At 40.9% G+C, this 14,575-nt stretch overlaps 1 protein-coding gene across 2 annotated transcripts in view; it reads right to left on the bottom strand.

Annotated features, from left to right (window-relative positions):
• The window catches only part of TRIM66 (tripartite motif containing 66), a 43,016-nt gene that overhangs the window by 26,865 nt on the left and 1,576 nt on the right, over positions 1-14,575 (bottom strand). For both annotated transcript variants that reach the window (XM_059474287.1, XM_059474288.1), the window contains exons 2-3: positions 6,918-7,021; positions 3,064-3,211 (exon numbers count right to left, since the gene is read on the bottom strand). In XM_059474287.1, the coding sequence (XP_059330270.1) occupies positions 3,064-3,211; positions 6,918-7,021 (252 nt within the window). The remainder of the gene's footprint in view (positions 1-3,063; positions 3,212-6,917; positions 7,022-14,575) is intronic.

The raw sequence follows: 14,575 nt of genomic DNA, 5'->3' as shown, positions 1-14,575 counted from the left end.
GAGAAGTACAACGGCTAAGAAAATTTAATAGCTAATAATGACAGTGCAAATATGGAGAAAATCCATGCCACTCTCTAAAAAACATATGTCAAATGGCCCAGTTTTTAGATTGCTATCTACTCTAAATGTTTCTGAGGAGTTTGATTAATTTCCTCCAGTTCCATTGACTTTCATTCCACCTTCTTAACAATGTGCAAGAAGATAATTTGTGACAGATTAGGCCAAGAGTTTATGTAACAACCTTACACAGCTCACATTGTTATGAATTATTTACTGCAGCATCCTGCTTTGCTCTTCAGGAAATTCTATTGGTTTATGTCATTATTGAATCAAATGCTAATAGGTAGCATTAATAAAGGAGGAAATTAGATTAGGGCTTTTTTAACCCACTCCAATATTTTCTACTAGAAAGGATCAAACTGAATTCACCTTGACAACAAATTTTTTTTTCTGATTACATTGCAAATATGTACTTTTTATTAAAACCTGCAGATGACAAGCACATAACAAGGTTGTACAACCAATATACATCCAAGGAGGATGTCAAAGATCATCCCCTATGTGATCAGATTTTACATCTTAAAAGGGAAAAAAAGAAGACCATAATAACTTTCTGACAGTTTATGGGCTGGAAAAGCCTTTCAAAGTATTCAGTATCTGCAGAGCATACAAACTATTTTTCTGTAAACTCAAGATCAAGTTTTCTATATTAAGCTCAAACTGATAATGAGATATGGTCTTTAATGTCCATGTAGTTAATATCATGAAGTTACAATCCTATATAATGATTCTCCCTTTTCTCTCTCTGAAGAGTTCTTTAGCCTTTGGGTGATTGCAATCATGCCAGAGAATTCATTGGGGTTTTTAATACCATGTCAGATTTAAGAGACAGGCAGATTTCAAATGCAAACTAAGAATAAAATCAGTATTATCTAATTGCAACACCGACCCACAGCCTCTGCCACCAGTAATCCCCTGGATCAATTGACAGATCAGTGAGAACTGCCACTGAGCCATGGCATTCTTAACCTACTTTTTACTCAGCTCAGAGCAACATTTCTCAGTTTTGAAATAAGTTTAATACTTAGAAATCAGGCACTAAACAAGGGCACAACCTTGTTTTTTTCTAGAGGCAAACACCTAACCACAACTACCAATTTGAGCTTCTTAAAAAGAACATTCCTTGGTGAGCAGGGAAAGCTCAGCTGCCCTAAATTCTGATAATTCACCATTTTCTACAGCCCATATTTTCTTTATCTCAGGTGGATCTCTTGAATAATTAACAAAGTTTTAAATCTCTGCTCCTCTGATCAGATGATGTCAATTGTGGAAAAGCAATCTCAGCTGACAGAGTTCTGCCTCCATTTCCATAATTCTCAATGACTCAGACTGCTCTCAAGAAAAGCTCAAGAAATAGTTTGTTAAAATTACTAGAAACGGAAAGGATTTAATGTGTTTGGTGAGGGTGTTTTGCTACTTTACTTCATTTCTGAGCCAAGGAATCCACCACTGCCAGAAGATCTGGCCCTTACAAGGGAAATGGCAAAAGATGGAACAGTTTAAAAGTGTAAGACCTCTGAATAGTTTCAAGAGCTCACAAAGAAGGCTGTTTTCAGAACATCCCACACCAAACACATTAAATCCTTTCTGACTGACAATGCTGTGTGTTTATTTCCAGAAGGGAAAATTACAAACAGTCTGAGTTCTGGTATATCCCAGGATTTGCTTTCTTTGATCAGTTCTGAAGGCATATCTGTCATAAATAAATAAAACATACATTAATAATAATAAAAACAATATAAAAGCACCAATTACATTCCAAATAATTTCTCTATTAACTAGTCTATATATGAACTACCAAGTTCCTTGCTCATGTTTTGTTCAACACAGGGAATCTAGTGCTAAACTAAAGTTCTCTCTCAGGTTTTTATACGTCTGCATCTTTTTATTTATAGAGCACACACAGACCCACAGCTAAGCCACACATATAATTTCTTACCAGTATTTGTCAACAATGTGAGATGGTAATCTCAGCTAAAGAGACATGAAATTATAAACAATTGGAGCCTCAAAACCACAGCCCTTATCTTGTCATCAGCTCTAGAAGAAAAACATATTGGCCATCCAATCAGGACATGTGAGGGGAAACTGGGGGACTCCAGTTTATACAATTCTCTAGAAAAGACCCCAAAATAATTTAAATGTAATTTGTGGTTTTGATTATTAACATTCTTATGGACTTCCTTTGTTTACACTCTATTTAGGAATTCATATTTTTGTCTCAAGTGCCTCAAAATCTGCTTGATATGACTGCCCAGTACTTAAAAAAACTTCAATAGCAAGTCTTCTACAAGAAAAATCCTAAAGGAAAATAAAAATAATCAGTGGGCTTTTTTTATTCCTTTTTCTGCCCTTCATCTTCCTTATGAAGAAGGATAAATGCACAGCACAAATTCTTATTTCTAGTTTTAAAATGCTTATATAGGTTTAGGTTAGCATACTCTGCTACAGATTTCTGACCTATTAGTAAAGAAAATAATGACTAATATGGTAATACTTTCTGTAGATCACCATTGTAGAGGGGTGAGACATATTTGCCAGTGGGCTTAATTTGTGTTTGCTCAAGCACAAATTGAAAGGAACATCCTGTAGTGATCACAGCCTTTTGCTGTCTGTGGCTCCCTCACACACCTTGTCCATATGCACAGGAATTGCTTTGTCATGGTTTCCTCAATGAAATTCCCCAAATTGGGACAGAAATACTGAAAAGGCAAGGCCCATTGCTGTTGTAGCTCTCCAAACCCTGCCCCATCATTGGAAAAGCACATAGAGAAGATCTTATCTGTCAAACACAAATATTCAAACTTTTTCCCAATACCATGGAATGCTGATTGTGGCAATGGCCCTAAAGTTGGAGAAAAATCACCTCATCTCTTGTTGACACATACATATCCTTCTGAGTCATACAGAGCCTGCTGTCTGTGGCACAGAGCCTGCAACTGCTCCCTTTGCAGCTGAATAACTGATATAAGAACAAAGAAAATTCCAGTGTGCCCCCGGTACCTGTGCAGCCCTTCAGGGACAACGACAGAAAGTGGTCTCCAAGGTCCTGGCCATGTCTGTGCTCCTCTGTGCATGTGCTGCACAACCACTTATTGCATCTGGTGCAGAGGCTGTGGGCTGGTCTCTTCTCTTTGCACATGGAGCAGCTCTAAGAACAAAAAGTGCAATTACAAACGCACACGTGACAAATCAGCTGTACAAACTGCTGTCCTCAACAGACTATCATGCACATTGGTGACCTTAATATTTTTTTTTTTATATTTTTTGTCTACAGACTAAAGCAATTCAAGTTATTTTAAGAGTCTGGTTGTAAATGTGTAACATTCAGAGAAATACATAAAACATCCTACAGCTGAGACAATCTAGAAAACAACGTGGGGACACCCACATACTATTAAAAAACTTAGTTCCTGTCCTCTAAAGAACTGGCCAAAAATGACCTTAGTTTATAGCTTGATATCACATGTGGTGAACTGGAAACACAAGGCACAGGAAGATGAGAAGACCTGGAAACCTTAATTAGTATTTTCTTGATTCAACATGTTATTGATTCAACAATTTAGGGAATGTCCTTTGCTGTACAGGCCCTGCTGCCTGGACATGTCACTGGAAATGAACAGAGGGAAATGAACAGAGAAGCACAGAAATGAAGGCAGTAATTCAACATCTTATATCCACAATGAACTCAAGAGTAATTTCAAGACAGCTACAATGATAATTCCTTTAAAAAGGATTTGCTTTAGGTATAAAACGCCTTGTTTCAAAAACTCCCAATATTCATGTATTTGTCTCACCACAGCCACAAAAACTCATGGGCAGAGTGAGCAAAGTGATGTAAATTTACCTTTATCAAAGCATAAAAAGCAAGGCTTTACCACCACTTGATTAAAATGAAGCATTTCCCTCAAGATCACAGTATTTCTACTACAGCTATGTACACACACACAAATCTCCTCAATATTGCTTCTGCTCAGGGCTACTCAAGCAAATAGGAATAGAGGGGAAAATCACTTCCTATGGGGTCCTTTCTGCTGGGCATCAGCTGATCTTCAATTCAGCTGGGAGTTGAAAAATTTGCATCCCAGCTATTTGATGTGAACATGAAGAGCAGGACACAGCAGCCTGTGCCCAGCTCATAACCCCTGATGCAAGTTCTGGTGAACTTGGGAAGGGTTTCTGCTCATGGTGGCTCAGGAATTAGAATGTCTGAAGGAAGAACTACTGCAGCTCTGAGCTGGTTGTCTCAGTTTTAAATCACAGCTTTAACACTTCGCGGAAAATCCATATCCACCTAAATTCCGTGACACAAGTGAGTCAAACTCTAACTCACTTCAGCACAGGACGAAAAATTTTTGTTTTGCTAAAGTTAATTTAAATTTTATCATTCCCTTCCATGGGTCTGGCATTTCACAACAGGTCTCTTATCAAACCATTACTGAAGAGTTTCTAAATACTCATTCACAAACAGATTGGGGAATTCTTGACAATAAGACAACGAAGCAAAGTTTTAAAAGTGTTTAACTGTTTAGAGAGGGAATTGTTTGTGCAAGCCAATGTTATTTTAGCCGTTTTCTTATCAGCAATGTTTTCCAAAAGGTACATACAGTAATTTAAATCAAAAAGCTTAATAAAACGTATATAACCAAAACGCAAGAATATTTAATTTGGGAAATAAAGATTATTATATGAAAAGAAGTGACTTGTCTCAAATGTACCCACCTAGGTCCAGCTCAGGAAAAAGCTGAGGATGCTCTGCCTTCTGTGCCATCACCAGAACGGCTTAAGCACAGGTTCACCTGCAGCAGTTCAGCTGCCAGCCTGACTGGAATGTGTATTGACACTGCACTGTGTTAACATCACTTTTAAGGTGCAGAGTGTTCCCAGAGCTGCATTATTTACGATGTGGAAATGGGATTTTGGGCAGGAGACTCTGAACTGTGTATTTCTGAAAGTGCTGCTGCTGGCACGTAGCACATCCTATCATTCATGCTCCACTCTCACACACTCAGAGACACCTTGCTGCTTCCAAACACTTTGTTACAAACCTTGACAGACACCCACTCGAACACAAAAGACAAATTAAGACGATGATGGCAGCTCAGATGTGCCTCAGGTGGATGATCAGGTGCTTCTCCTTTTGGTGTCACTGGTGGTGAAATTGTGGCTTTCATTTGGAGTGTGGTGGGGGTGGTTAAAGACAGAAAGCAAGCAAAGCTACATGATTTGACTTAATGAAAAGGAAGCTGAAAACTGTGAAGGTTCACATTTGCTCTAGGGTACTCCTGTGCTCCAGTGAGAAATCTGCATTACTGAACTGCTCTTAGGACTCCTGAGGGATTACAGAGTAGAAAATCCTTCTTTTAAGGATGGCTTGAAAAAATAATCTAATGCTTTTGAAGACATTAGATATTCTCATCTGATTTCCTTTTTACACAAATTCTCATTGAAAAGTAAATTATGCAAGTCACAGTAATTAAGAAATCCCAGTATAATAAGTGCATTTTAAAAAGTCAGCAGTATCTTCTGAATTTTCCTCCTCTCTTTGGAGAGTGCATGTTAATACACCCCTTCTGTTTCAGATCAACTTCGGTTGCACTCTGCAAGCAATGTACACCTGAAGATGTCAATACAGTTTGCTTGTTTTAATTATTTTTATGTCCCCAGAACACTGTGGATCAGATTACACATTCTTTACTCTTTAAGAATACCCAACTTTCTCTGTTCCTCCTCTCCACACAAACTAGTGGCAACTACAAAGCTGTGAGAATAGCCTTGCCTGTTCACTGGGTATTTAATTGAAGTTAAATCCATCTATATACAATGCCAAAGTTGTAACCCAATACCACCCTTTGAATCCATTCCCCAGTGGGAAACTGCAATATGATGTGACTTTTGTATCATTAAAACAGACAATCAGAAAATTCTAACTGCTCACATGACCTTAGGGGTGATGCTGGTGTAACAATTTAGCCAAGACTCAGCTGCTCTGGTTAGCAGGTAGAGAGGGAGATTGTCCCTCTGGAGCTGTCCAGAGAGGCCACATCCAGAGCATTCTCCTCAGTTCTGGTCTCCACAACTCAAGAGAGACAAGGAGATACTGGAGAGGATCCAGCAGAGGCCTCAAAGGGGATGTGAGGGGGCTGGAACATCTCTCCAGTGAGGAGAGGCTGCAGGAGCTGGGCCTGGTTAGCTGAGAGAAGGCTGAGAGGGATCTCATTAATGCTTATAAATATCTCAAAGGAAGGCTAAGAGCATGGTGCCAGTCACTTTTCAGTGGTGCCCAGGGACAGGATGAGGAGCAATGACCATAAACTAAAACACAGGGAGTTCCATCTCAGCTGAAGGTGTGTCACCCTTTACACTGAGGGTGTCAGAGCACTGGAACAGCTGTTCCAGGGAGTTCATGGAGTCTCCCTCTCTGGACGCATTGAATCCCACCTGAATGTGTTCCTGGGTCACTGCTCCTGTGACCCTGCCTTGGTGAGGAGTTGGACTGGATGACCTCCAAAGATCCCTTCTAATACCAACAATTCTATGACTGCTTACTTTGGGAGCTAAGAGGACAATGAGGAATCCAAGACATTCAGTACCTTCCTAATATGTTGATTATCACAGATAGATTAGTATCAATACTAATAGTGGACTATTTAAAATACAAAGAGTAAAACTCATTCTTCAACTAAAGTTTTAAAATTACTATGAAGGCAGTGTGTCCATCTCTGGTAATGAAGTAATTACAGTGCTGCATAAGCAAACTATCAGAGAATCTTCATTGTTTAAAACAAGGTTTTCTCTGCTTTCAGTGCTCATCTGGCAGTGTTTCAACAAGCCACAACTTGGTGGCTTTCACTTACCTTTGCCATAGCTGAATCACCAACTGGAAAGTCCTTGAGGAAGAAATTCTCAACTACATCCCTTGCAAAGCAGGTCTGCTTGCACACAGGGCAGGAAAGGATACCTGAAGGTAAAAAAAAAAAGAAAAAAGAAAACCACCAGAAATAAAGCAATGCATACCAGCCATGCGAACCAGGAAATGCTATAAACCACACTTCAGTATTGTGGCTTTTTTGGATCACATGGGCAGTTCCAGGAAACTGAGGCATCCTTCAAGCCCTAAGTGGCTAGACCTGGTTCAACATACAGAAAATAAAAACAAGGCAACAAAACTCCTGGAAAAACACCATATTTCAGTTGACTCATTTCCGTGCTTATTGATGATATCTGCATGTCCAAATTCTCACTGGGCTTGGAGATGATTAAAACTGAGCTGCACTTTAGACTGTACCCTCTTGTTACAGATCTACTTGTGCTTTCTGAGATTTTCTGTGATTCTGGAGCAACTTTACCCACCCAGAGGTGTACCCAAGGACAGAACAGAAACTCCTTAATACCAGTTTTACAGCACAGGATGCAATCCAGGTGAAGTGATGGAGGAGTAATGTGCTGCTGGCAGAAGCAGCTAGTCAGAAAAAAGAAAAATCATTTTATAAAGTTCATAAGGAAAATTATTATAGTAAATCCAGAGGTGGCAAAACATGATCTCCCTCAAAGCAAAGTGAGCAGCAGAACTTGGCTCCACCCTCATTTATAACTGAGCACAACTGGGATGAATCTCAATGTCTGCCTGGGCTGGGAACCAAGAGTTCAAGCAGGTGTCCATAACTGCACACCTGCATTGTTGCACCTCTGATATTCATTCCTTGACTTCTTGGCCTAGGAGCTCTACTGTGTTTGGCTCTGTTGGTTTGGGGTTTTTTGTCAAAGGACACTGCATTTTCCTGGCCACACTCCTGCAAACTACTGTATGTGTGAAAACAGTCCTTTAGAGAGGGTGGTGGTGTGTCAGTCTATTTCACCTTAACAAGGTGCATCTTTTTTTTAATCCAATTTTTTTACATTCTTTTAAAAACAGAATTTCCATGCTATGCTCACTTTGCCAAGTCATCTCTTTATGATAACTAACAACAGTATTTTCAATTACTAGATGGTTTAAACTTACATAAAATAAGGTTTTAAAGCAAGATCAATAACATTCTACTGTTCCATGTGCTTTTTTTCCTTGACTCAAAATTGTCTGTGCACATGGAGAGTGGCCTGTAAGTTAATTAAACCTTAAGCTCTCTATTACTCCTCACATTACACCATTATCAGAGCCTCTCCTGTTTTCCAGGTGCTTGGCATTGCCTGTCCCTTGGGAATGGCTCCTGCAGTCCCTGCCCATGGGCAGGATGCTAATTCTGAATGTCCTCAGTTTCAGAGCTGGGCTGCTGGAGCTTTAACAGCAGCATTCCACATTGACAGGGACACACAGACCCCAAAGCATCCCAACATTTCTGCTTCTGGCAAAAGCACTACTCAGATGTCAGAACACGTTCACCTCCATTCACAAATGCTTTGAGGAAACTCTGAGTTCTGGAACACCTTTTAAGAGTATCCCTAAGAACCACTTCCATGAGGTTTAGGTCTTTTTTAGCCTAAATCTTGTACAAAACTAAAATCATAATTGCTTTGCATTTTCCAAGGTTGCATTTACAGCAGCGCTGTGGTTTGGGCGCCCAAGCAGCAGACCACAATCCACCCAAACTGTTCATTCTGCTGTGCATTTCACACAGCCCTGGGAGGTCATGCAGGCACGAGAAGGAGCAGGCGGTGCCCGCAGGTGGCTGTGCCACTCAGCCACAAGTCACCCCAGGGGAAAGGGCAGCGCAGGCAATTTCCAGTGCTCTGCTCATCCGGCATGTAAACTGAGCCTTGTTAAAGGCTGTTTGCTGGCAGGAGTTACAAAGGTGCTAAAAAATTATCTGATAAAGATGCCCACAGTGGCAGAAAGCTGAAGAGCTCTTTTTAGCAGTTCCTCTACTTTGCATCCTTCCTATAAGGGACTGAAGCTGAAAAAATATCTGAATTACCTACAATTTTGTAGCTAATCACATTTTCACGTGTTACACCCTAGCACAACACAATTCTCATATATTGGTGGCACTGAAACCTCTCCATGCTTTCCCAAATGACAGAGCAGGAGCCTGTCAGGTGCCTGCTAGCAGCTCTGCTCTCTGGAGACATGCAAAAGCAAGAGGAGGCCAGGCAAGCTGTGTTGCACTGACACTGCCTCCTCCTCCTCGTAAATGATGCTTACAACATGCACTGGTGAATTGCAGCACCAATTCCTGGGAGCTGAAATGCTCCTCAAGCTTTCTTGCCAGCCCTGTAGAAGTGGCACAGCTGGAACAGCAGCAGGAATAAAAAGACAGACACATTATCTGATTGATAAGCCAGGAAGCAAGACACCCACTCTGCAAGCAGCTTCCCAAGTAAGTCTCATGGGATGTGCTCCAAATTCTCAGAGCAGTCAAGAGAAACCAGCTCCTGACTTCACAGAGCCACCTGGAGCCCTTGGGGATTGGAACAAATTTCTTTCTCCCCCAACAGCATTGCCAGCTCTTGATCTGGCAAACAGTGAGAGAAAGTCTCCATGAAGAGGCCACAGAACACCCTGCAAATGCAGCAAGAGGGAAATGGCCAACAGGTGCTTTCCTGGAGTAGGAAAGGCAGGACTCTCTCAGTTTCTCTCTCATTTATGGGTGAGCATGCACAGAACACTTCTGGGAGCAGCTGCTGACTGGCAAAACAGGCACAAGGCTTTGTCCCAGCAAGGACAGCTTCTATCACACAGTACACAAGGTAAAAAAAGGTTACTATTGAAGTCACTATTTGTTGCAGTAAAGTGGAAAAATTATAAGAAAAAGGCCTCAAAAATCTGTTAGGCTGTCATTTCTTCTAAGTCAAGCTAGCAGTTTGCAAGTTCCCATGTGAAAGCAATCCTGGTGTGAGCGGTTTGTTAGCACAACAATCTACTCCTGGGCGAAAAACAACCAGCGCCTTTATAAACTGTTTTTACACTGTTAGATAGTTTTCCTTTTTCTATCTATCACAAACAACCTTTCCTGCACATACACCCTGGGGATTGAGTGACCAATCAATACAGGATAATAACTTGTTAATAACCAATAAAGAAACTGGCAAGAAAGCTACTGACCAATTGGAGTCACACCCGAGGTCTGTAAAACTGTATAAAAGGAGTTCTGTGAATAAAGAATTGCCTTTTTCCACCGTGAAGAAAATGGAGTCCCATGTGATTTATTCCCTTAACTATTTAATTATGTTCCAACACTATTCTTTTAGTGTAGAATGTTAAATCAAATTAAACCAATTGAATGATACTTCATGGAATGCTCATGGCCTCAGGCATGTTCATGTGAGCTTTAAATTCTGCTAATTTGTTACAAACCAGTGAAGGGTAGAATACAGCATTATTAGAATGCATTTAGTTTGATAATGAGCAAGACAATCTTTATAGTGTTTTTAAATTAAAAAAAACAACTTCAATAATTTTCATGCTTAGAAAACATAAATCATGCATGGATTTCAGTTCCGCACAAAAGCCTCCCTTATATATGTACTGAGAAACACAATCAACAATTTGAAGGTAAATAACATTACTAGTGAGTAAAAAGTGATACCCTGGATGCACAGCACAATTTTATCCCAGGTTTTAGATCCAAGTTTTGCTGCTAAAATCAGTGTTGTTCCAGAGATACACATGGAGCAATTTGCGCAGGTCAGAGCTTTGTTTTAGACCACCAAACACAGCTTAGATTGAGTAAATGTCAGAGTGTGTCTCAAATATCCATTATAATGATTTCAAATCTAAAATTCCCTTGGGATGAACAGAAGGCATGCAGAGCCATCAACCTAATTTAAAAAAAAAAAAAAAAGAGTAGTTATGAGGAAAAATAATGGGGACAGCACAGCAATAGAGTATTGGAAGTCATTTCCTACTAACAGGTGGGCTAATCAAAACCACCTAATACTGAATCCTATAGCTAAAACTTTAATAAAAGCACAGGAGACAAATTTGCATCCTGTTAGAAGAGGGATTGGCTGAGCATGGTGGCTTTGGAGATCACACTTATTCAGCTAATTGGGTTTATTTGATACCTTTTGCCCTTAATGAAAACCTGTACTCTACAGAAATGCCCAATCTTTTTCAATATGAATTCCCCAAAGAATCAAAAGTTGGCTTGGCATAATAAACACAATCCAAAATGAACTGTGGAGCAATTAAACTGAAATTAAGCAAGTAATCCCATCCATATTTACAAGCAGCATCCTGCTGTGCTTGTGCTCAGAGTGCAAACCACCAAGGCACAATTTCCTGGAAATTTCCCTTACCTGTGCTCTGGATAAAGAGGCACCCACAGAATCACCTGTTTTTGGGGATGGTTGGGTGGTGGGAACTGCACACACAGGAATTCCCTGGGATCAGGCAGTGCACACTGAAGTCACTGCTCCTCTCTGGAGCTGCTCCCTCTCCTTTGGCCAGGAATTCTGGCCAGGCAGCAGGGAAGAAAGGTGCACTGAGTCACTGCAGGGTGCAGAGGTTTTTCCCCTCTTGCCTTCTTCCTTTCCCTTTCCTCTAGCATTCATTCAGGCCTCTGAAAGTTGTCTTGGTTGCATTTTTCCCAAATAAAAATCCCACAGTCAAAATGAACAGCAAGAATTTCCCTCCTTGCCTGGGTCTTCGCTCAATCCTCAGACTGGAGCAGAAGGGAAGAGAGGAGCTTTTCCCGGTCCAGGCAGCAGCAGGTCTCAGTGCCATTCACTCCCACTGCACCTTTTGCAGACCATAACCTCAATATTTTCCTTGCCTTCCTACCTTGCCAGTGCCTCCAAACAACTCTGCTCATCTGTTTTAAGAACCTGCACTTTGCAGACAGCTCATTTAAATATATCATTATTAGAGCTCTGTGGGTGAAGGGAAGAGTGCTCAGAAGCCCTGGAGACTCAGTGTTTGTAAGTAGGAGAATGATGCAATTTCTGGCTCTGAAAGGCAACTCAGCAAGGAATTTCAGGACTCCAACAACAGTTTACATGTTAGCAGATCAGGTACAATTGTGGTGCCTAAAGGGAGGCCAGTGTTGATGCCAAATCCTCCAGAAGTAGCAAAAAGCTGACAGAGATGTTGACACATTCTATTTTTGCATGGAAATAAACTGGTAGGAAGGAGGTAGGAGCATTTGCATAAATTATCTTTTAGAAGTTCAGTGCCTCCTGCTGTGTTCAGCACTTGAAATTGTTATTTATGACATCCCATTTTGCTGCTAAAGAGATGGCCATGAGTTTAGAAAGGCTAGCAAGGATCCTAATGCTGGATTTAAGCCCCGTTTCATTGTGATACACAGAATAAAGCCCTACTTCAGAGTTATATGCAGGTTAAACCACATAGAAGATATTCTCAGTGTATTTGAGCTATCAGCTACTGAAGAATCTCTGGAGACCACACTGTACTGAAGAGACTCCTACAAAGCATCAGCACAAGGGGATGTGGAGGAACAGCCCTAAATCTGAATCCTTCCAGGGCCCACTGCTGCTTTCAGCCCCATCCCCTGCAGCCCTGGGCACCCGAGCATCACCACAAAAGGCACCAGCACAGAAAGAGATGTGTAACTGGCTGTGTTTATGTGCAGGCATCACCACAAAAGGCACCAGCACCAGAGAGATGTGTAACTCTGGCTGTGTTTATGTGCAGGCATCACCACAAAAGGCACCAGCACCAGAGAGATGTGTAACTCTGGCTGTGTTTATGCACAGGCACCTCTGAGCCCTGGAAAGCTTTAGCAGCAGGTGTTTTCCTGGAGGAATCAGTTTGCAGCCCTTTTCCAGCAGCCACCAGGTTTATTTCCACTCTCACACTCCCTTCAGCCAGAGTAACTCACCAGAGGACTGGGGAGAAATGGAATTTCAGAGGCAGTGGATCCATTAGTCAGGCACAGATGCCCAGTCTGGACACTCCAACTCCACACCTGGGATATCCAAAATCAGCTTCAGGAAAAGAACAAGGTTTCTTGTTCTCTTCCCCAGCTCGGATCTCTCACATCCCACAGCGCTTTGTAAATGGAAGCTCCACAATGCATTGGGCCCAGCAATAATAACATTTAGAGTGTCCCTTTGTTAAAGTACAAATAAAGAACTAGAACTTCTGAATAGTGTCAAGGTTTTTACTCCACCTATACAGCAGTAATCTAATTTCTAAGGGACAGAGCTGTGGATGATTTACAGAAATCATCTCTGAAGTGCCAACTATAATCTCTCCACCACCCGTTGACACCAAGTATATCAAAAGCCACAGCTCAATTTTGTTTCAAGGTCTTCCAGCCTGCTCAGGGTTAAATAGAAAGACCCCTCAAGCTGGCTGCCTCAGAAATAAATCAATGCAGATAATTTACTTATGATTATCACGAGGATCAATTAGCATAAAGGAACAAACAGTGGAGCTGCTACACACACCACATTTGTACTTGCTGTCCACATGTTGCACCTACTCCTCTGCTCTTTTTCCTCCAACAACCATCAGAATAATTATTCTCAGCAAGCATTAACTACACCTCAAGCTGCAGGCATAATTTACATTTCCTTGGAGACCCAATTATAGGTTATAGGAAACAGCTCTGAAGACAACCTCCCACTCCACAGTTCCATATTTATATAGCTAAACCCCTCAAAGTTTCATTGGCCTTTTGGGTCTGGCAGCCAAACAGCACAGTGCAAAGGGCTGACCATCTTTAAACCCACTTTAAGTTACTAAATATATACATTATGAACAGTTTCTCTCTTCAAAATAATCTTTCTACTCCCCCTTTAGAGGTAAAACATGCCCTTGGTTCTGAGTGGCTCTAATTAAAGCAAAAGGCTGCTCTCCTTCAGGATGAACAGATCATTGCATTGCATCACCTGCCTTCAATGAGTGCACCAAAACAAGGCCACTGGGTATCCTGGAGATGCCACAGCTCCACCAAGGCAGCTAAACTGCATCACTGTGAACTAAATTGTGGCTTACAGAACTCTGTAGATGGCCTGTCGTTCATCTGTTTATTTTTTTATTATTTAAATACAGGCTGAATATAAGCTAAGGCACTGTGTGTTGACACCTGGAGTCTCCTGAAGCCAGTGCTTCACAATTCCTGTGCCAAAACTTCACACTGAAAATGAGCCCAGAGCCAAAGCAGTCATAGAACTCAGTAATTTTCCTTAAATAAATGCCCTGAAGATCTCTCTGACCAATACTGACCAACACCTTGCTAAGTTTTGGATGTGCCTCACTAACAAGTGTTCACAGTTAAGGATCCACAGTTTTAGATATATAATTTATATATAGATAAAACTATATATAATCATATCTCCTACCTCACAAGCTGAAGAAAACTAGTTACTTTCAGCAGGAAATAATAAAATGCAGCAAGTGGACATCTGTCAATACTTGAATCCACATTGTCTCTCTTCAAAACTTTGGTTTTCTCTTGGTTTTCCCCAATTTGTTTGCATTTCTCTAATACATGACCCTATCACATTTCTTGGCATTAAGTGAACACAACAAGCATGGACAGTTTTTGAGTTATGCAGAAAATATGGGCAGAAATTATGCAGCCATTTTCCAGGATTTTTGTCATCCAAC

The sequence above is a fragment of the Ammospiza nelsoni genome, chromosome 6, assembly GCF_027579445.1.
Source record: "Ammospiza nelsoni isolate bAmmNel1 chromosome 6, bAmmNel1.pri, whole genome shotgun sequence".
Classification (NCBI taxonomy): domain Eukaryota; kingdom Metazoa; phylum Chordata; class Aves; order Passeriformes; family Passerellidae; genus Ammospiza; species Ammospiza nelsoni.
This window is presented reverse-complemented; position numbering and strand designations above follow the sequence as displayed.